General features: G+C 45.4%; 1 protein-coding gene across 1 annotated transcript in view; it reads right to left on the bottom strand.

The window, feature by feature from the left end:
- The window catches only part of LOC119464316 (lysosomal-trafficking regulator-like), a 95,247-nt gene that overhangs the window by 30,569 nt on the left and 41,925 nt on the right, over positions 1 to 22,753 (bottom strand). The window contains 8 exon segments of the mRNA XM_049656185.1: positions 656 to 795; positions 6,755 to 6,952; positions 9,506 to 9,753; positions 10,844 to 10,975; positions 15,000 to 15,068; positions 16,807 to 16,901; positions 17,898 to 18,122; positions 19,479 to 19,571. Of these exon segments, the coding sequence (XP_049512142.1) occupies positions 656 to 795; positions 6,755 to 6,952; positions 9,506 to 9,753; positions 10,844 to 10,975; positions 15,000 to 15,068; positions 16,807 to 16,901; positions 17,898 to 18,122; positions 19,479 to 19,571 (1,200 nt within the window).

Below are 22,753 nucleotides of genomic sequence, written 5' to 3'. Positions count from 1 at the left end.
AAGTGCAGCCGCTCTCTTCATTACAGCGTTAGTGCTTGCAACTTTACCGCACTCCTTCCGTACTGTTCCAAGCACATTCAATGCCAGTTGCTTCGTTCCTCTCGTGTAAAATAGCACCTTGGAACGATACCACACAGCTGAGTCTGCGGATGCCATTTTGACGAAAGACGAAGCACTACCCAGGAGGGAGCCATCCGCCGTGTTGTGGCTCCCTCGCATATGAATTTAGCCAGTGTCAAAGCAATTACGTAATTCTTTCTACATTTTAAATGCAAATTAATGCATAAACAGCAGCGTTGCATTGATTTGTTTTGTTATTTGTATGTTTTCTCTCGAACAAGTGGATCATAGAGCCTCAACAAATATTTTACTTAAAGGCAAAGCAAAGACTGCAGCTGTGACCTGCTGAGAAGCTTCCAAGTAAACACCTGCCGACGAGACCCCTTGTCAAGGCCATTTAGTCTAGCAACGGGTTGCGAACTATGGCACTATATCTCGCTGCACAAGAATTCTTACTTGCAGGTCTTGTAGCTCTGGCTCTGCTGCGAGGAACTGTAAGCCAGAATTACACGTAACACTGCACATTCATTGAAAAACATCCAGCTATTCATTCATGTAAAGCCTACACAGGCTAAAAGGTGGAGTTAAGACTAACTTGTCCGGTGCTCGGGTAGTATGAACTTGGGGTCAACGGGCAGAAAGGCTCGCCGCAGGCGTCGACGAATCCGCGATGGTCCTTCTGTGGGGTCCAGCTCCCAGGCAGTAGGGAAGCTCTCAGGCAGGTGCCATGGCGCCCTGTGCACAAGCACATCAGAGGTTAATCACACGCTGATAGCCCAAAGCAGTGTTCCTCACTAGTCTGTCTTTCATGCAAGTAGAATTAACCAGTGCTAACTAGCCAAGCTTCGCACTCTTCATGCAACTTTGTTTCTTCTTTCTTTCACCTCAGCTAATCAATGGCACACACAGCGTTGTGTCCCATTATAAATTTAATTAATAACTTTGCTTGTCCTCAAAGAAGGTCACCTCAAACTATATGTAATGCCAGATCATATCCATGCATATACAGAAAACTCCCTGAAAGGACCTTGCAAATCTTATTGGCTCACGAGAAGTTCAGTTTGACAGACATGTACTGAATTTATGGAAAGCTAAGGTCCCCAAACCTTTTTGCAAGCCAGTGAATTTCCCATAGCATCATTTGTCTAAAGCGTAGTTCTAATGCACTCCCTCCTATGCTTCTCGGTTCATAATTTCAAGTGGCAGAAGTGGGATGATCCCAAGCAACTGACAGGACAAAAGCTATATTGTCCTTCCATGTTTCTGTGTGCCCAGTAGCGTTATTACTGTTCTACTGTGCAGTTACACTGCAGTTATGTTGCAGTTCTTCTATAAAGTTATAGTGTAGCTACAGTGGAATCTCGTTGATACAATCTTCACGGGAACTGGAAAATAAAGCGTATCATCCGAGAATCGTATCATCCAACGTATTATCCAACCCAATCGTATTATCAGGAAAATAAAAAGAAACATATTATCCGGGAAAACATATTATGCAGAATCGTATCAATGAGGTTCCACTGTATATTGTACAGTTGTACTGAACGATTACGCAGTATAATTCTAATGTACAGTTGTACTGTACACTTAAACTGTACATTTACACTGTACAGTTCTACTACACATAACAACTGTACAGTTCCGCTGGGTTCTGCTGAACAGTTTATTTACAGTTGTACTGTATACAGTAGTTAACAGTTGTACTGTAGTATACAGTAGAACCCCGCTGTTACATTCCCGGGTGCTGCGTTTTCCTGGCTGTTACGTTGTTTTCGGCTGGTACCGGCATAGCTCCCATAGGACCCAATGCATTGGTAAACCCGCTGTTGCGTTGCAACTGTGGGACCGGTCCCGCATCATGCGTTGCGAACTGCCACCTCCGTGCCGGCCCGAGCGGCCATGTTGACTTTTCATGTCGCTTGGCTTGGTGGCATGACGATGGGATTGGCTGCCCAAAGTGCCCAAAGATGGTGTTTATGATGCACTGGGGCCCTAAAATTGGTTTTGGCACATAGCTGTTCCGTATAAAGTTCAAGGGTGATAACACCGTCTCTGCGTGCCGTATGCTGTATGTGCGAATGAAAGCGTGCGAGGCTAGGCCGACGATTTTGGCTCAATCTCGCACGCACGAAAGAGAAAGGCGGGGGCGGAAGTACGCTTCTTCTGTCACGTACGTGCTATAGCACATACAATATACAGTGCAACCTCGTTGATACGATTCTGCATAATACGTTTTCCCGAATAATATGTTTCTTTTTATTTTCCTGATAATACGATTGGGTTGGATAATACTGAATAATTCTTAATAGAAGTTTGTATTAGTCTAATACAGTTTTGTATTAGTTGTATACGTTTTGTATTAGACCAACAGAAATTTCTATTAGTCGTACTGATTTACCTATAAGACTACAGCAAAAGCTCGATGATACGATCACGGCTAATACGAATTTCCGGATGATACGAATTATTCTGTGGTCCCGGCCGAGCCCCATTACTTTGCAACGTGCTAGAGAATGGTTGTTACGAATCGATTTTCAGCCTGCGTGGTTGACACGAATAAACGCCGCCCCACCGACGGCCGCGAAAGAGAACAGCGCACAGTCACGCGCTTTCTCTCCTTCTCTTTTGGTGCGGAGGTGCGGCGCCGGACAGCGCGGACTCCGCGACTGGGCGCGAAGAGGTTGAAGCGGTGGCGCTTTTGGTGCTTTTGTACTTTTTCTCCTTTTCTGCGAGCCGTCAGATGGAGTGGCTGCTGCGCTTCGGGCCGCGTTCTTCGTGTTTGCGCCATTTTCCCTAGTCGCAGCGAGCTATGTCTCGCAAGCGGAAAGCACTCTCCTTTAAAGAGAAATTAGACATTCTTCGAAAGGTCGATGAGGATCCCAAGAGGAAGCGGACGGAGTTGGCTAAGGAGCTAGGCCTCGCAACGTCAACACTGAGCACAATTGTTGCACAGCGAGACTATCATGAAAAACGTGCTTTCGTTCAACGTCAACGCGAAGCAAGCGAATTCGAACACGCTTATTTCGAACATACCACGCACCGACAATGCTCTTAGCAGCGCGCCAAATCACGCGGCGGCGCCTCCGACCGGCATTGCTCCGACACCGCCATAGAGCAAAAGCTCAGGAGAGACCCCTCAATGCCGCACGCGAAGGAACGGGGAAAAAAAAAAAGAACCCGCGGCGGAAATTTCCTTCTCTCTCAAATTGCAAGGTCGCCGTTTCTGCATCGCGCCGGAACAAGCGTGTACGTGCCGACTAAAGTGTTCTAGACAACCGTATTCTAGCACACACTAGTGCCGACGTCTCAGCCACGCGGATAAAATGGTAGTGAACCCTTCTCCTCCATTTTCTAGTCACATGTTGACCTTGCACGCTGCGGCAGCAGCGCAGAGGGAAGCAGCAGCGGAGGCACAGTCGGGCCAACGAAACTGCCACGCCCGCAAACGCTCGCTTCTCGATAACGGCAGAAAACGAAACTTCAGGGGGCGGCTAAAATAAGCTGGCGCCAGCACGGCGGCAGGCGCGCACGGAGTCGAAGGTGAGAGAGCTACGAGGGAGTTGAGAGGGAGGGCGAGGATGGCCACCGAAGCGGCGGAGTTGACGCGGCCAAATCCGCTTCCCTGCCGCCCTCCTCCCTCACCTTCGACGGTCTCCGCGCGCACCCGTGTGCCGGCGCCGCCCGCTCGCTCCCTGAAGCTTCGTTTTCTGTCGTTATCGGGAAGCGACCGTTAGCCGGCGTGGGCAGTTTCGTGGCCCGCGCTTGCTATGCGCTTGCACGCCGCGATATTTCATGACTCGCACCGTTTGTGCATCGTGCTATGGTGCACGAATACTTCAAAAATACGTCCTTTTAATTCGAACAAATTTTCGGGCCCCTTCGAGTTCGAATTATCGAGATTCGACAGTAGTTTTAATTGTGTTTCGATGATACAAATTTCGGCTAATACGAATATTTTTCGTGACCCCATGAGATTCGTATCATCGAGCTTTTACTGTAATAGGCCCTGTGTATTAGACTTATTAGTCTTATACAAAGAGTGTTGCGTGTCTACTAGTTTCTCTATTAGACTAATAGGTCCTATTGGCCTCATACAGATTGTTGCTGGTCTGATACAACATGTATTGCTGGATTCCGCAGCTCTTGTTTGCTGGTCAAAAGTTGATTAAAAATTAGACTAGCGGACCACTTGGTTGCATGAAGAGGTGCTTCTAATTAATCACTGAATAATTAAAAATTCTGCTGTACAATTGTGCAGCAGACTGAGTTCGCACGTTTGCATTAGTTTCAGCGCACTAAGCTAGTGAAACTGGCCATCATCTCTCAGCGACATACACAAAAGCGATTTGCGCGCCTACATGGTCTTGCCAATTTTGCTTCACTGAGCCTTGTCGTGATGAGTTTTTGAGGAAACAGCTAGTGTTTACACCACAGCGAATACTTCCCCAAGAAAAAAAAAAAAGATAAAAAACGAACAACCAGCCGTATCTGCAAGGGAGAATTCCGGTGCCCGGTCAGCTTACGAGCGACGGTGCAATAGCAGCAACCATTTTTGTTTGCCGGTGAAGTTTCGTCAGTGTCGTATTTTCTGTTGAAGTGCGCATAAAGTAAATGTTAAACTTGCAACCTAAATTGCTAACTTGATACCGCATATAAAAGGCCGTAATATTTATTGACATCAAAGAGCAGTATCGAAGGGAAGGGAACACGGCGGGTGGGAAGGACATAAAACTGAGACCGTAGTCAGCCGTAGTTGCGCACAACACGTGTGCAATGACGGCTGCCATGTCAAGGCGAGGCGTCACGCGAGGCGTCACGCGAGGCGTGCGTGCATGTTAGTGAATCAAGTATGTGTTTTTAAGGAACCCGTAGTGTTAGCGCCTGCACAATCTCGTTCATGCAGTAGTATATTTGGATAGTATTATCTATGGCTGCTGTTGTGACTTCAAAACAACACAAGGCAACTGTTTTACCCCTGTCCTTCGCGGCTTTGTGGATCTATCAGCGTGCATCGATGTGCAGTGTATTCCCCCATACCGATTTACCATTTCGAGGTAATTATACTTCGTATCTATGCTTCTATAGTACAGTAAGAAGTGTTTTCTTTTTCTTTTTTTTTATCCTGACGGTGGACGTAAGTACTTTTGTACAGTGCCGTCGGGCCGATTGCCGTGTGCGTTGCAACAATGACATGCATGTTTCCGACAACGCTGTGCAAGATTTCTGCCTAGAGTTCCTCATATCTGCTTACAGTTTCGATGGAACACACATCTTATGTTGATTTTGTGTGCTTTATAATTGTCCTGTCATGTCAGGTGGCATCATTTTTTATTATGATAAACATTTTGAGCTAGCATATATCACACTGTCCTAAAATTAGTTTGGTAATTGCGGAGCCACATTATTCTAATTAGGAAGCAAATATTGCCAGCTTAAACGTTTAGTGAGAGAACTAGCACCCCTGCTTTTAACTGTTTTTATATGTATGTATTTTTGTGCCCGGGTTTTTTTAACCACTTCCTCAAAAGGACGTCCTTTGGTCGAAGTCAACGAAAAGCTCTCAATCAAGATTGCTGACCTGACGAAGATCTCGAAAGAGGAATCTGTAAAAATACATGCTGAGCTCATAAATGCTTCTAGGAATTTTAGCAATTTTACCTGTTTTTCGTTCTGTATCTGGTGCATTGCAACATTTTCTTTCACACCAATAGACCTATTAGACTAACACTAATAGGCCTTAGACTAATACACTAATAGACCTAATAGATTGCATTAGTGTCAATAACCTAATAGGCTATTAGTTTTTGTATTGGAATTTTTGCTAGGGTACGCACGGGGAGGGGGTGTTTACTAAGGCAGCGGCCGTGCGGGCTCCATATCTTGAAAGCGACCTGTGACGTGGAAAAAGTGCGCGCCCGCGCGGCGTTGTACCATAGAGAAAGTGTTGTGCTCTGGCATCAACGGTGTACTGCGCGGACGCGCCCAGTCGCGTGGGCTGTATCTTGAAAGCGATCTGCGTTGGGGGCAGAGTCTAGGCTGTGTAGGTGCATTGGAAGCTCGTAGCTTTGTGGGTGCTGTGCGTTCTCGTAGCTCAGTTTGCGTTGAAGCGATAAAGAGCACGAAGGTCACATCGCTCACTGCTGCTGCGGCACTTCCTACACCAGCGTTTTGATAGCGAGTGTCCACGCTCATTGATTGTGATGTGTACATGTTTGCCTGTGTGCGCAGTCACTATGCTTGTTAATATGGTTAATATGTGAATGTTTACAAGTTTATCCGGTAAAATTACTATCCTTACATTGTATAGCTATCTAGTAATTTGCTATCGCAATCAATGCTTCGGCTTTCAGATGAAACTGCAACTTTTTTTCAAACGTAAGAATTAAAACAAAATTGTGTGCAGTTCCCCACTACTCTCAATTCCCAATTTTTCCTGTTTCTCGGCTCTTGCATTTTCCGGCTCTTACGTTTTTTGTGTTTTTAATGGTCCCGTGAAAAACGTATCAGCGGGGTTCTACTGTAGTTCTACTGTACATATCTAATGTGCTGTTTTACTGTATAGTTCTACTGTGCAGCTCTATTGTAAGGTTATAATGAATAGTTCTGCATATACCTACCATACTGTTTTACAGTACAATGAATGAAAATGTACAAAGGCTTGCACCAGTATGCACAAGCCCGAACATGCACACACCTTTCATGTGTGAGCTGGGCAGCTAGGCGCGACCACGTCTGCTTGAGCACCAAGTCTCGGCCTGACCTCGCCTTAGCCTCATGCAGGACCTCCTTGCGAAGTGCATGCAGCAGCTCTGCAACTGACCGAGTCACCTTGGCTCCTTCGGCGACCACCTGCGATGCCTTGGCCTCAAGCTTCCGCAGCCGGCCATTCTTGCTGCAAGACAAAAAAACAATACACATTGTGAGGGTACCGGGCCAAAGCCAGGTGGCGTAGAGTCGCAAGCATGAGACGGTAGGCAACGGTGTGTGGCGGGCAGGGGAACAAGGAAGGCGTGTGTGCATGGTCAGCATGCGGGGAGCGCGGGAACAACGAACTGAGCGAGTGAAGTAATCGGCGGAGCAAGCCGCGTGCGGTATGGCGGGATGAAACGCAGACTGCGTGTGCATGCGTGCGCCGAGGATTTTTCCTGAAATAAAGAATGTACTTGACAACATTCAACAGGCATTCTCACATACAAGGTAACTTGCTTGGTTCATGTCACTGGCTTAGGCACAATATTGCTCATGCTCACTAAAATCGAAATATCCATAGATAAAGGCAAAAACAAAACAAAAATTAAATTAGCAGCGGCACTCCTTGCACATATGCCAAAGCATGTCAGCTTTCATATATAGCTAGTTAGGTGACACCATCTGAACATCAAGAAGAGGAACAAGGGCTAAAGGTCATGTGGCCTGACAGAGGCTCTTGCTCCTAAGCGCATTCGGCAAACATGATATTCAAAGCAAATACAGCACAGAAAATGAGTGAGTACAATGTAGAAAATACAAATAAACAAGATAGACTTGTACAATTACTACATGAATATACATTCTATGCTTGAAAAATTCTTGGTCATGTACTTTCACATTATGGTGCAGATTAAAACATACATGTACAGTGCATAACAAAATGCTAGTGCAATTGCATTTTAGTTATAATGAATTTGAGAATGTATGAGATAGCTTTTTATACACTGTTTAAAATGGAGTGCATAAAAATGAATTTTTCTTCAACGATGTTTAGTAGCTTAGGGATTTGGTAGTTTAGATCTTGACGTCCATAGTTAGTATATGTAAATGGTGTTGTTCTGATTTGACTGCGTAATGGGTATCGAGGAGGAGAAATGGGTAGGCTGACAACATGGAGTCTGCATTTTTTTTTATATGTAAGAGTAATCTATAATAAAGAAATTGATTTGCTCGGATCAATGAATGTTTGTTAAAAAGATTGTGTGTGGGTATGTCTCGCAGCCTGCCATGGTAGTTTTCAAAAATTCGGACTACTCGATTTTGCAAGTTTAATAACTTCTCAGAGTTTTTTGCTTCGTTGTTCCCCATATCAAGGCACAATAAGTTAGCTTCGAGTAAAAAAGGGCATAATACATTGCTTTCTTTAGCCATAATGGTATTTGGAAGAAACTATACCATCTAACCACTGCATGGATTCTCTTTCTCCATGTAATCCTTGCCTTCAATGACCTTTGCTGTGTTCCTGCATCGTAATGAGTGAAACCAGCATAAACAGTTGAGTGAGTCACGCAAACTACCATGCAACAGTATAAAACTAGATGAACAAATTATTTTCTCAGGCAAGCTCTTAAATGCAGTGGGTGTGCCTGCATGTATTTATTCTTTTCCACTAGTGTGTGTTGTGTGCTGTAGATTAGGTAAGACCAGCTCTAATGTGCTTATGTCTGTGGGAATCCTCGGGTCCCATAACCGCCGCACACGCGGCGAACGTCACGTCGGGCGCATGCGAGCCAGCGAGGGTGGGGAGAAGGGAAACTTTCCTTTCGCAGGAGCACACGGGAATCGCTAGCGCTATCAGCACCACCGGGTGGGTCACGTGAGATCCCTCTGACATTGCCCGAGTCTCTTTGGTGACCAGCAAGCGGCGATAGCGAAAGGCTCCGCCGCCACTCCGGTTTTTCCGCACGCGGTTGGTCAACCGCGTTCTTGCCGCGGCAATCACCGCGGCCGCCCGTATTCCCCAGTTGGTAAGTCGGAAGCCCTTCTTTACCTAGTATATTATTCTCTTCGAGGTAACCCTCAGCGATGTCATCTATAGCTAGCTGGCCTGCTCGAAGTGTTAGTTGCAGTCGTAATAAATGCTGTCCGAGTGTACATGTGGTTGACGTCCATTGTTTCCTCGAGCTTGTACCGGACCACGGTTGATGGGCAGGCATGCGCCAACCGCGGGGCTCGGTGTGCCGAGGCAGGGAGTCATTGGCATTCCTCCCCCGTATCCTGACACGTAATGTTGGCAAGTTATCTCAAGATTGTTTGTCATTTATGCCAGGACATCGCATTGTCTTCAGCGAGCATTATAGCCTATAAACACTTTTTTTTTTTTCTGTCGAGTTTTGCCTGCCAAGTTAGTGTGGTCCTGTTGTGTATTTAACTGCAGCCTATGCTACCCTCTTTCAGGAATATTCGAAGACGATAGTTCCTAAATGTAGTAAAACAAGCTCCAAGCTGACTCAAATGAGAACATCAAATTTTGAAAGCCCCACCCCGTCTTCTACAAGCTCTAAAACATTTGAAGGTTCTTGTACGGCACATATTTTCAGCATTTATTGAACTTCAGAAATATCTGCATTTATATGCATCATTAGTATTTGTAGCCATAGGCTAGTAAAAGGTCCATGTCAGACCCTATGATGCAGTTACCCATCAAATGAGGTCTCTGTCAAGGACATTCCAGATTAAGACCCATTTCCTTTACCGTTCAGGGCCAAGAGCAGTCTGTGAAAGCCAGGTCTCCCGCTGGGTTGTCCACTGGTTCAACCAGCGTTCTTTGATCTGCTCCTCGTTGGCATGAACCTCCTGCCTGGGATTTCTTGGCATGACGCTGGGCAGCTCCTGAGCCAATACGGCCACCAATGACACGACTGCGCTGCCTACACTGGCATCAGAACGGGCTGCCGATCCACTCAGCATCTCTTGCACAAAGGTCCTCACTTGCAGGCGAATCTGAAACACATGAATGAGCTAACATGAGTGAAGCCTTCCACACTGAGCTTGCAAAAGCTTGAACAGCTTCCAATGAACTATGCCTGCATGCAAGACACGTGGGCATGGTGACATAGTTGCGGTGATGAGGTGTTACCTTCAATTTTCTCCCATTCTCACACAGCTGACATACAGATGGTTTTGAGAAAGCTATGGTGTGCCAGAGTCACGAGTTCTCAGCAAGGGGTGTTTTCTAACTGCGATGATCACAGTATCACGGCTCGTTTTTAAGAATCGAAGTGGTCACACACGTGTGCCACCCTTCTTAAGTGCACTAACTTGACATTACCACACACAGCAGTAGAAAAATGCTTATGTTACAGTGCTACATGATGGCACTTCTATGGGCTGATACTAAGCTTATGCGTGGCATTATGCTCAGGATATGCCAATGCCAGATGATATCAGCCTGCCATACTTTGTTAAGTATCCAGTGTGTGTTGTGTCTGTGTCTACTGTTGGCATCCCGTTTTATTTTGTGTACGCTTGTGTATCCCACAGGCCCACTCAGATGGGTGCACAAGCAAACAATCAAAGGCGACACTGAAAACCCAGGAGAAATATTTTGGTTGGCACTAACCACTGTACTAGTATGAGTAGACGTAGATAAGTGAAGAGAGAGTGTGTCCTATTGGCCTCTCTTCAGTAATCCATCTCTTTCACCACTAGTAGAATCTTTAGTCTAGAACAAAAGCATGTCAGCACGTACTGCTGGAGCAGGTGAACTATTTTTTATGTGCACAGAGAAGCAACCGTGATATAAAGTGACATGCATTGACTGAACAAAGCTGACAAGTCTCTCGTGAGGCTTTTGCATCAAAAGTGTCAGTGCTAATGCGAAAGAACTAAAATGGCTCCCAAACGAGCCACCGCTGATTCAGTCTTTCTTCATGATTCATCATATGATCACTGTATTCCTCCATTATGTACTACCAACCAGCTCAGATATCCATCCCCCTAGGAGAGCTGTATCTTAACTTTACAGATGTCAAAATTTGCCATGCAAGCTGATTCTGGACAGACTTTTCCAAGAAGGCGAGAACTTGCGTACATCGCTCGATGACCCCAGCGTCATCTTGAGGGCTTGCCTGTGCTGCTCGCAGGACATGAGAACCTCTGCCACGTGGACACGCAAGGCCGCGTGTTGGCCAGGAGCGAGAAGGTTGACGCAAAGCCTCGACAGCTGTCACGGGAGATGAAGTGAAACCAGCATTTATTATCAATAACTAATGTGAAGCACTACCAAACATAGGTGAAGGAAAATATGGCTCTTTGGGCCTACACTTCTTTTATTTTAAAAATTAGCACACCTGAGAAGGCATGCTTCTCCCAAGCCAACAAACATTACCACATTTCCTGTGACCTTGCTTCCCTCATTTGCTAAGTGGATTTTTGTTCAGAAATGCTTAAGGTTGTGTAGAGTGGTTGACAGGGAAGCAATATGTGATGCGCATCACTGAAAGGAGATATAATTTAAAATTATGAGGAGTGCCATAAAACATTACTGACAAGTCCTTGGAAAAGAATAAGAAACAAAAATATGTGCGAAGCATCAGACCTGGAAATTATATTTTCAATGTTCCGATCATATGAACCAGAAAATCCCATGAACTAGGACTGTGTCCAGCAAGGCTTTTCTGCATTGCTCTCAGTGAAGCAAAGGTGTATACATCTAAAGGTGTACATCAAAGGTGCAACATTTTGTAGTGTAGGGCATAGAGTCAACAATATGCCTTAACGACTAAACAAACATTATATAAGTATGCTGTCGAAGTACCATGGAAGGTGTTCCATAAACAGCAAGCGATTACTAAACTATGTTGGCAAGTCCCATCTGTGAACCTCCACAACTGTGTACGTGTCGTCGAATTTTGCAAAATTCAACATATAACCGAGAAATCAATTTTACTGAAATGCCAGCTTTTGCTGTGATACAGTAGCAACAGCTGGTTGGCCCACCAAACTGCAAGACAGCTGTACGATTGTAAACAATGTGGGAATCCTCGGGTCCCATGATCGTTGCACACGCACTAGGCAGGATGGGTTGAGGGGAAACTTCGCTTTCGCAGGCAGCGCGCGGGAATCGCAAGCACTATGAGCGCCACCAGGTGTATCACATGAGATCCCTCTGACATTGCCCGAGTCTCTTTGGTCACTAGCAAGCGGCGATAGCTGAAGGCTCCGCCGCCGCTTTTGTATTCCCGCACGTGGTTAACCAGCCGCGTTCTTGCCGAGGTCGCCCGTACCCCCAGTTGGTAAATCGGAAGCCCTTCTTTACCTAGTGTATTACTGTCTTCGAGCGAACCCTTAGTGATGTGAACTATAGCTAGCTGGCCTGCTCGAAGTGTTACTTGCGGTTGTAATAAATACTGTTCGAGTGTACACGTGGTTGTCGTCTATTGTTTCCTCGAGCTTGTACCGGACCGCAGTTGATAGGCAGTCGTGTGCCAACCGTGGGGCCGTTGGCATCCCCCCTTATCCCAACAATGACCACAAGGCTTGGCTTGGCTGGGACTGGGTTAGAAATTAACATAATACAATGGATGACTGCATAGGTCACTGGCATGCCCACAGTAAAGTAATTACATTAGTTTGGGAACTACACCCGCTCTTCAAGCAAGCACAATAATAGAAAAAATGCACAGCGCATAATCACATACCCTCAGATTTTCATATTTCTATCAAATCACATTCATGGTGACCTGTTAATTTTCAAGGCGACAACATGCGATGAAAAAAAATTTAGTGCTCACTGAAAGCTCCTGAAACAAGGCTGGAAGTTAAGTTGGTTTCACCTGAAACATTATTGCCATAAGCAACCATATGCATGCTAACATATTACAGTAAAAGCTCGATGATACGATCACGGCTAATACGAATTTCCGGATGATATGAATTTTTCTGTGGTCCCGGCCGAGCCCCATTACTTTGCAACGTGCTAGAGAACGGTTGTTACGAATCGATTTTCAGCCTGCGTCAGTTGATACGAATAAACGCCGCCCCACCGACGGCCGCGAAAGAGAACAGCGCGCAGTCACGCGCTTTCTCTCCTTCTCTTTTGGTGCGGAGGCGCGGCGCCGGACAGTGCGGACTCCCCGACTGGGCGCGAAGAGTTTGAAGCGGTGGCACTTTTGTACTTTTCCTCCTTTTCTGCGAGCGGTCAGATGGAGTGGCTGCTGCGCTTCGGGCCACGTTCTTCGTGTTTGCGCCATTTTGCCTAGTCGCAGCGAGCTATGTCTCGCAAGCAGAAAGCACTCTCCTTTAAAGAGAAATTAGACATTCTTCGAAAGGTCGATGAGGATCCCAAGAGGAAGCGGACGGAGTTGGCTAAGGAGCTAGGCCTCGCAACGTCAACACTGAGCACAATTGTTGCACAGCGAGACTATCATGAAAAACGTGCTTTCGTTCAACGTCAACGCGAAGCAAGCGAATTCGAACACGCTTATTTCGAACATACCGCGCACCGACAATGCTCTTAGCAGCGCGCCAAATCACGCGGCGGCACCTCCGACCGGCATTGCTCCGACACCGCCATAGAGCAAAAGCTCAGGAGAGACCCCTCAATGCCGCACGCGAAGGAACGGGGGGGAGGGGGGAGGAACCCGCGGCGGAAATTTCCTTCTCTCTCAAATTACAAGGTCGCCGTTTCTGCATCGCATCGGAACAAGCGTGTACGTGCCGACTATAGTGTTCTAGACAACCGTATTCTAGCACACACTAGTGTCGACGTCTCAGCCACGCGGCTAAAATGGCAGTGAACCCTTCTCCTCTATTTTCTAGTCACATGTTGACCTTGCACACTGCGGCAGCAGCGCAGAGGGAAGCAGCGGCGGAGGCACAGTCGGGCCAACGAAACTGCCACGCCCGCAAACGCTCGCTTCCCGATAACGGCAGAAAACGAAATTTCAGGGGGCGGCTAAAATAAGCTGGCGCCAGCACGGCGGCGGGCGCGCACGGAGTCGAAGGTGAGAGAGCTACAAGGGAGTTGAGAGGGAGGGCGAGGGGAGCCACCGAAGCGGCGGAGTTGACGCGGCCAAATCCGCTTCCCTGCCGCCCTCCTCCCTCACCTTCGACGGTCTCCGCGCACACCCGTGTGCCGGCGCCGCCCGCTCGCTCCCTGAAGCTTCGTTTTCTGTCGTTATCGGGAAGCGACCGTTAGCCGGCGTGGGCAGTTTCGTGGCCCGCGCTTGCTATGCGCTTGCGCGCCGCGATATTTCACGACTCGCACCGTTCGTGCATCGTGCTATGGTGCACGAATACTTCAAAAATACGTCCTTTTAATTCGAACAAATTTTCGGGCCCCTTCGAGTTCGAATTATCGAGATTCGACAGTAGTTTTAATTGTGTTCCGATGATACGAATTTCGGCTAATACAAATATTTTTCGTGACCCCGTGAGATTCGTATCATCGAGCTTTTACTGTATAACAGTAATACTTTATGAAAAATTGTGGCAGGAACCATTGAAGATGATGGTCAAAGTCACGAGACAGCTTTCTCGTGTAACCTGCTGCATATCCCCATGCCATCCCTCAATAGCGAAACCTTATGGGCCTATCAGCAGATGCACAAAGAGGCAATCTCACTGCCAACCACAATGCCAAATGATACCACGACATGGTAGACCCTGCTATAATCATAGCTGTCAGCACGCAAGTTGAAACTCCGTAGCATCCCCCCCCACTATCTGTAGTATCATGGCTGCAACTTCGTTGCAATAGCTACCCATCAAACGGCCGTGCTCGACGCGAAGGTGCCGGTTGTGGATGGGGCGCTATCGCTTTAATATTATACCCCTTGTGTCACCTTATCATATTAATTATGGGGCATTGGCCAAGAATGGCCTTATACGAATGTCACATATGCAGTGCCGATGTTGTCTGTCTGGGCACATGTCCCAAGGCCCATGTCTGCTCAGCAGGACGGCACCCAGCACACACCAAGTGGCTCAAGCTTACTCTCCTCCCACAAACATTTAGAAACATGCAAACCGCCCAGTGGGGGAAGAGCCAAAGAATAATACGAGCTCACCCTTGACATACATCTGTCAAGGTAAGTAAATCCAGCAAGAAATATGAAACTTTAGAAGAGACATCAATATGTGCTTAAGCCCATTATATACCTCAAGATAAATTGGTGATCACAATAACAAAATACCTGCAGTGCTTTCATTGAGGATCCCAGATTCGAGGGATGTAGAAAACCCACCTGAGGCTGAAACACGTGTTTCAGAGAAGACAGCACCCTTTCACGAGAGGAAAGCTTGCGTTTTGATTTCTGAAAGCACAAATCAGCATCCCCTGTTTGTAAAACGACTGCGCCCGCAGTCTCCACAAAACATCAGAAGCACACAATAAAAACAGGCAGTGAAAAGAAGTCAATTTCATGCATGCATCTTACATATACATGAAGGGAAAATGAATGTTGTGACCATCGGTAAGTATCACCAGCCTACACTGAGATATTTACTTGCCTTACTACAAGGCAATGAAAATACTGACATGAATCCAGCCCATGCCAGAATAACTACAGCTTATAAACTTTAAATTTACACAGTACGCTTCTGTTAATTCAACTCCAGTAGTTCTATTTTTCGGTTAATTCGATCCCAGCCAAAGGTCCTGGCCAATGCCCATGCATCTCTAGGGGTCAAACTTTCATTATTGCAATCCTAAAATCGGCCTTCACCAGATAATTCAAACTTGACCAGTCAGCACGCGTCCCACCACCTAAGCTGACCCCCCAACAGTGACCTCTTCAGTGGCAGTGTCTGTGTCAGCGGAGCTTAGGAGACAGGGAATGCATTGAGCACACATCTCTCGACAAAAATGCCTATTTTCGGCCCACCCACCCTAAGAAGATTTTTACACGATAACCATAGGTCATAATGTTTGATTACAGTATTTACCCGATTCTAATGCACTGTTTTTCAAAAAGAAAATCGAGCCAAAAATTGCCTGCACTGTGCAATCGGTTATGAAACCAAATCAGCCTTCGCAACGTTTGCGTGCTTTGCCGCATAGCACAATTGTATAGCGGGGAAACTGTCTTTAAAAAGTGTGCGGCGAAGCTAACTCGAGAAACCGACCACCATTCTGCAACAATTCTCTTCGCAATAAAATCGGGTGCGTGTTAGATTTTAACTTTGTTTAGGAGCTTTAATGTCCTTTCTACGTTAGTTTACTACTTTGGACGCATAGAAAGTGGGCGTGCGTTTGATTCAGGGGCCAGTTAGAATGGGGCAAACATTGCCAAATCAGTCAGCGGTGTGTTCTGGCATTTTTCTGTATCTTGTTTAATTCGACACGCCGGATAATTCGATCAATTTTGTCGGTCCCGTCAGGGAAAATTAACAGAAGTCGATCGTACTTTAACACTCAACAAGTTCAAATTAATGAATGAACCAATTTTTCAGTTTATATCAAAAGGTTCCCACGACCCATTCCCTATTACAACGAATTATTTACCCAGTGTAATTAGTTGATCAGTTTCTATTGCTTCTGCATTTTACTTGAGAGCCAGATCTAGTCATTACTATCCTAGCCATTCCTATCCTAGTCATTACAATCCCAGCCAGATCTTTTTTACTGCCATTGATTCATTCTAGTGAATAATATAAAATATTGAAGCAGCATTAAGGCGCATTTGGGCATTTTATTTTTATTACTTTTTTAGCTGTAAGACACCTACAAAATTGCTTCGACTCCTGACAAAGCCATAGGGTATCTATAGTTTCCTTGTTTTGTGAATATAATTTTTCGTGTCAAGAGTTTGCAGTATCGTATTTATAAACATTCTACTGGTTGATGCACAGCTAAGTACCAGAATTATTCAATGGCCTTTCTACCCCCTCAAAAAAGGAAACAGTTGAATGGCTGTAGGTTCCATTTCAAACAGTTGGATGCCTGTAGGTTCCATTTCAAATTGTTTCTAAAGCAACAAAAATGCAAGTGCATCAAGAATGATACAGTAGAACTAGAATGAAATGTGCACAGACAGAGGTCTCCCAACTTACTTTGCTGAGGTGACTTAAGGCTGTACCAGCAACTGCATTCCTCAACAGTGCAGCGACCAGTGAAAGCTCTGTAGGTGGTCTCTCGCAAGACAGCTCTGGAACATCAAACGCGCATTGCTTACTGTTATGCCCTATTCTCAAACCGGAAGGACCGATTCTCAAACCTTGTAGCGAACTGCACGAAGCATCAATGCCAGCCAGTGTTTAGTAACAAACATGATAATCTGAGACATGCACAGCGACATGAACAAAAGAATAATTAAAGAAGCGTGTCACATTAGCCGGAACAGTGCACAGTGTATCAGTCAGCCTAGTATCACATTAAGCGCTAAGGAGACTGAATTCTTGAGAAACACACAAAAGCGTTAAACAGATTGCTATGCCTTTCGTGCTTTGTCTCTTTTTCTTTTCTTGTTGCACATGCGCATTTTCTTAGCATTTGTGCCTTGTGTAATAAACATTCAGTTGAGAGTCAGCACTGTCTGTGAGTGCTTCTTTGTCGTTCCTGTCTGCTCTTGCTCTGAAAAAGCTGTTTGAACACGTGATGTCCTACTTTGGCTTATTACAGATTGGCAGTTGCCAACTTCGTGTTCTTGTCTTGTACATAATGTGACATGCAAATTGAATTATGCCAAAGCATAATTCAATCAGCATAATTAAATCCATCACAGTCTGCAAGCCATGCACTAATGCCCATCAGTGGCTTCCATCAGTATAGATCACCAGTGGCTTACGTGACAACATTTCTGCATATTTTGAAGTTCTCGATGGTAACTGCAACTGAATTCAGCAACAATTTTTCACATTTCATGACTTTTTCCAAAATTATAAAGCTTATCCAAAATGAGAAGACCTGCCTTATGGCAGGTATACCAAACGTGAGGTGTGATGTGCTGAATGCTTTCGATGCTATAGCATTTACTGGGATCATGGTCTTAGCTTCGCATACTAATTTGTCACACGAAGCCTAGTTTTAGTCACCACTATTGAAGAATGAGCTAAACATATATTTGTCCAACAATCTGTCAGATATTTGGCAAACATTTGCCTGTGATAGCTACTTCTATTAACTAGAAAAAACAGCTGCGCACCTTGGTATATCACAAAGTCACAGGCGAGGGCAAACCAGGCCCCCATCTCTCTTGACAGGGACGACATGGAAGGAGCAACAGATTCGCGTGGTCCGTTCGTATCGGAGTAGTTCAGGTGCCGTCCGCCATGGAGGTCCGGTGACAATGGCGCCACATCTGCCATGATTGGTGTCGGTAGGGAAGCAAACGCCTCAAGAAGTGATGGTGATGACTGGCTTCTTTTTTCTGTAAAAATATCTTCATTTTTATCTCCCCGTTTGGTTGTCAACGCACAGTTAAAATAAAACTTATCAGGACTGCACCATTTTATTTAAATTGTGAAAGTCTGAACAATCTAGAACTGAACAGTATGTAGTACAAGTAAAACAATGATTTAACACACTAACGAGAACATATATGTACAAAGCCCATGTCTACGCATCTTCCTACAAGACAACAAATAACAGCATACACCCCATACATAGAGCTAGCAATAATGCTGAAAAAAAGATCTTATAACAACTCATATAACAGTTCTCTATAAATGACCTACTTATTTCAGAAAACATGTTTTGCCACTAAGTGTTTTTATAGAAGTTATAATACAGTGCATTGTGAATGTCTTTCTACAACGACTCTTTGCCGCAAAAGCCACATAGTGAAAAAATCTGTGATAATTTAACAAATGGAAAATATTTGCTATTGATATTAACCACACTAGAATGGTGATGGTGTAGTGAACTTAAAGGAAAGCAAAAATAGACAAACATTTCAATGGCAAATGAGAAATGTTAGTGGACTGCTAAAACTTTTTTAGCTGAAGCAAGGAAAACAAAACAGAAACCAAGAGCTGAATATGACCCACAATTAGAAATGAGCATGACTTCTGAATCTGGATCGATTATTATCACTTCCATACATACGTGTCATGCACTCTTCAATACACGGTGTCTTATTTTCATTACTGAAACACGGACAATTTCTTAGTAAAGAGTTACAGACAGCAACTTATGGCAGCGGGCTCGTCAAGCTGCTCAATGGTAGCTTTTATTCGCCGCTCCTCTGTCTGTATATGAACTAGATGAAATAAAATTGATTGATTCATGGAACTGAACTCCACAATAACAAGCCCACAAGAAAGCTTTTCTTTCACTGAAATTGAGGGACTGTAACTAATGATTAAAATACACCCTACCAGAACAAGAACACAGGATGCATTCACTGCAATGCTGCGTTTTCCAAATAGCTAGTTGCAATGTCTCAATCCTGGAATAGACTCCAACTAGCTAAACATATTTTTTTCTGGTTGCCATTCAGATTAGGCAAAGCACTGCCAAAATTAAACTGAGGGGTTAATGTCTCGAAGTGGATTATGAGGGACACCATAGTGGGAGGTCCAGCGTTAACTTTGGCCACCTGGGGTTCTTTAACGTGCACCGAAAGCATGATATAAATGAGTGTTCTCGCATTGCAACCCCTTCAAAACACCGCCACTGTGGCCGGGTGTTGAACCTACAATCTTGTGCACAGCAGCATAACGCCGTAGTCGCTGAGCTACTGCGGCCGGTACAAAGCATTGCCAGTGGATGTAATCAAACTCACCTTCAGTGCAGAAACTCTCAATATGTTCTAGGGCCGACAGATACAACTTTGCTTGGCACTCCCTGAATAAGGGCACAACCTTGCAGGTCTCGCCTGCACAGCAGAAACATGTTGGTATAGCCCCTGAAGACAATGTGCATGCAGTAGAAGATCAACACTCAAAAGGCATTATTATTTTTGTTAGCATTCGCCATGTGAATTCATGCTCAAAAGGTAACACCGCAAAAATTCAGAGGGCTAAGCTGTATAGCATTCTTTAACGTACAAAACAACTAACTGCATGCAATTTATGGTCTGTACAGAACAGATAGTTGGAGAAGTTGGTTGAGCATAGTGATGTGAGTAAACGTGGCCAGAAAATTAGAAGGAAGGGACACTCTAGTCTGTCCCTCCACTCCAATCTGTCCATGATAATTGAGCGCATCATATGTCTAGTCAGTACAGTCATTGTAAGCTGACAATACTACAGTTTATAGTACTTACATATTTCTGCTAACAAGGCTGTGATTCAACCTGTTACACAAAGAATGTTTGGCTGTTTTTTTTGTTTTTTTTTTTCACTTGGTGGGCACATTCTGAAAGACTCTCTCATCGCCTGTGCAACATGTTATTGTCTCCATGGTTGCATACAGCAAATAGCAACAAGATAGGATCAAATGTGAACGGAATAGCCGCAACATGCCACACCACTACAGCTGTTTCATGTGCTACATTTCAACAACAGCTGCCATGTCTAATGCAACAAGCTGCTCAAAAGAATATGCCAAACAATTAAAACAAAAAGGAAATATTACAGAGAAAATGAAGAGAAACACTAACTCTGTTCAGATTGATAAAATATTCTATATAAACTCTTCATTTCTTGGCAGGAAATTGATTACTAGAAGTTAAAATGCTTTCTTTCTCATTTTCCTAAACAGGTGCTGTCAAAATCCATGGCAAGTTTGTGCGGGTACTTCAAGGTGGTGCCACAACTTGTCTTTCGTTCTTGCGTCTTTCGGGGCTTGTGAAGCCTCCTCAACAGTAAAAGTGGATTTTTAAATGTAGAGCATTTCTTTGGCTATCCCACCCCACTTTGGTATGTCTATGTGGCCCAGGTGCGATGACCACGTAAAAAGAATTAAAAATGTCGCCACTACGAGAAACAGACCCAGGCCTGCGGCGTAGTAAGCAAGTACCTAACCTCAACACCACGGCAACAGTTCAGAAGGGGCGCGAAATATGTGCGACAGTAGCGCAAAAGAACACTGCCACCATCATGCTTTCCAGATATCGATGCATGAGTGGGGATCGCGCGTGGAGGGTTAGAAGGTCTCCAGAGACACACTGGGCCTCTTCGATTATCCGTCTCTGACAGTCCCGGACTGTCCGAAAGGCTGCATACGCAACGCTCATTGGCTGAAAGCACCGTCTCGGGCAGTCCAGGACTGTCAGGAACGGATAATCGAAGAGGGCCACTGTGCATTTGCTAATAAAAGTGACAAAGCCAAACAGATGCATTGTCCCACTCCACTCAATCGACTGTAATGGAAGTTGGATAAAGTACAATCAACGACCAATTTTCCGGACGCCCGATTTTTCGGACGCCTTCGTGGCACCGCCACGTACCCCATAGAATCAACGTATAAGAACGTCTGAAATTTGAGACGCAAAAAACCTCCGCCGTCCAATTTTCCGGACTTTTTGCCATGACCGCAGGCCCAAAACGGCATTAATCGAAGCCACCACCACCGCCATTTTGATTATCTCGCCGCCTTGAACTGGCACTCTCGCATGGAGATCCACTGGCAGTCGTAGCCACCATCGCGGCAACGTACGCTAGGCCTAACTACAGTCGAATCCCCCTACAACGAATGCCGCTACAACGAAATTTCCGCCACAACGAAGATTTTCCGATTCCCCGTCAGCTGCCCATAGAAAGTAATACAAAAAATGTCCCTTCATAAGGAAGGCGTTTTATTCGGTATTTCCGCTTCAACGAACTTTTCGAGAACGAAACGGGGACTGAACTGAAATTGGAACTGCCGAGTAGTCAAATTAGAAGGCCCTTCCAAAGCTGTGACGATCGTATGTCCGCTTGAACGAGGTTTTCGCGAACAAAATCAAATTCAAAGTACCGATTTAAGCCCCTGCAATCCATAGCCACGCGTGGCCATCATACGTCTGCACGAGACTGCAGGGGATCACCGCAATCGCTGCCGTTTTCTGAGGTCTATGTCCAATCAAAATGGCTACGCGAACGAAGAAGCGCAAATTTCTCTCTCTCGAGGAGAAGGCAAATATGATCCCCGAGGCAGAAAGCAGAAGCAAAAAATCTCGTTTCGCCCGAAAGGCGAAGCATCGATTGCAATAGTAGATTAGTAGACAGCTATACGAACTAAGGATAGCAGTTTTATTGGCTGTATAAACTAGTAAACATTCGCTAACTAAATTACCAAGCATGGTGTCATGCGCTCACAGGTAAACATGAATACATCTCGCTCGATGACCGCGGAAACTCGGTGTCAACACGCTGGAGTGAGAAGACGCAGCAATAGCAGCGGGCGAATTGACCTCCGTGCCGTCTCTCGCTTCACCACGAACTAAACATCGAAAGCACAGCGCACACGACTCTACCGGCACTAGTTGCACTTTACCCACATCGCAGATCGCTTTGAAGATGAGGCCTGCGCAGGCGCTCACTTTGTGCACATCGCAGATTGCTTTCAAGATAGCGCCTGAGCGGCTGCGAAGCAGCCACTGTTGTCAACACGATGCTAACCTCTCATTGTCTGGAAAAATGACAATCCGCTAGACACACCGACTCCGGAGACTGCTTTGAAAGTAATGGATCCTTTTCACCTCATCAGAAAAGTTAGCAGAACCCACGACAATGACACTGCGATGACTCTTCTAACGAACTTGCCATGAAGCGATAGAAATTCAGGCTGACCCAACTTCTGGAAATAAAATTTCCGGTAAGCGCAAGCTTGCCGACTTTGTCGTGAATATGCAGTGAAATTGTGATAATTCAAACCGCTTTATTGCTGCGGTGCATGTGCCACAAAATGAGTGTTTCGCCATCAGCCAGGCACGCGTTGGGTTAGGCGTCGGCTGCAATGTACGAAAAATGCTGTAACAGCGGCGCGAAATGCATTCTCTCATGAAGTTGACACTTTATCAACTGCCTTCGGTACGTCTCAACCTTTGCCTCCACGCCATCGCGAAGATTTCCCGGACGATGGTTTCGGCTTCGTTCGCAGCTTTGCCATTTGGCGTACGTATTACATACCAAT

The sequence above is a fragment of the Dermacentor silvarum genome, chromosome 9 (assembly GCF_013339745.2).
Source record: "Dermacentor silvarum isolate Dsil-2018 chromosome 9, BIME_Dsil_1.4, whole genome shotgun sequence".
Classification (NCBI taxonomy): domain Eukaryota; kingdom Metazoa; phylum Arthropoda; class Arachnida; order Ixodida; family Ixodidae; genus Dermacentor; species Dermacentor silvarum.
The sequence above is the reverse complement of the archived record's forward strand: the minus strand, read 5'-3'. Positions and strand labels throughout refer to the sequence as shown.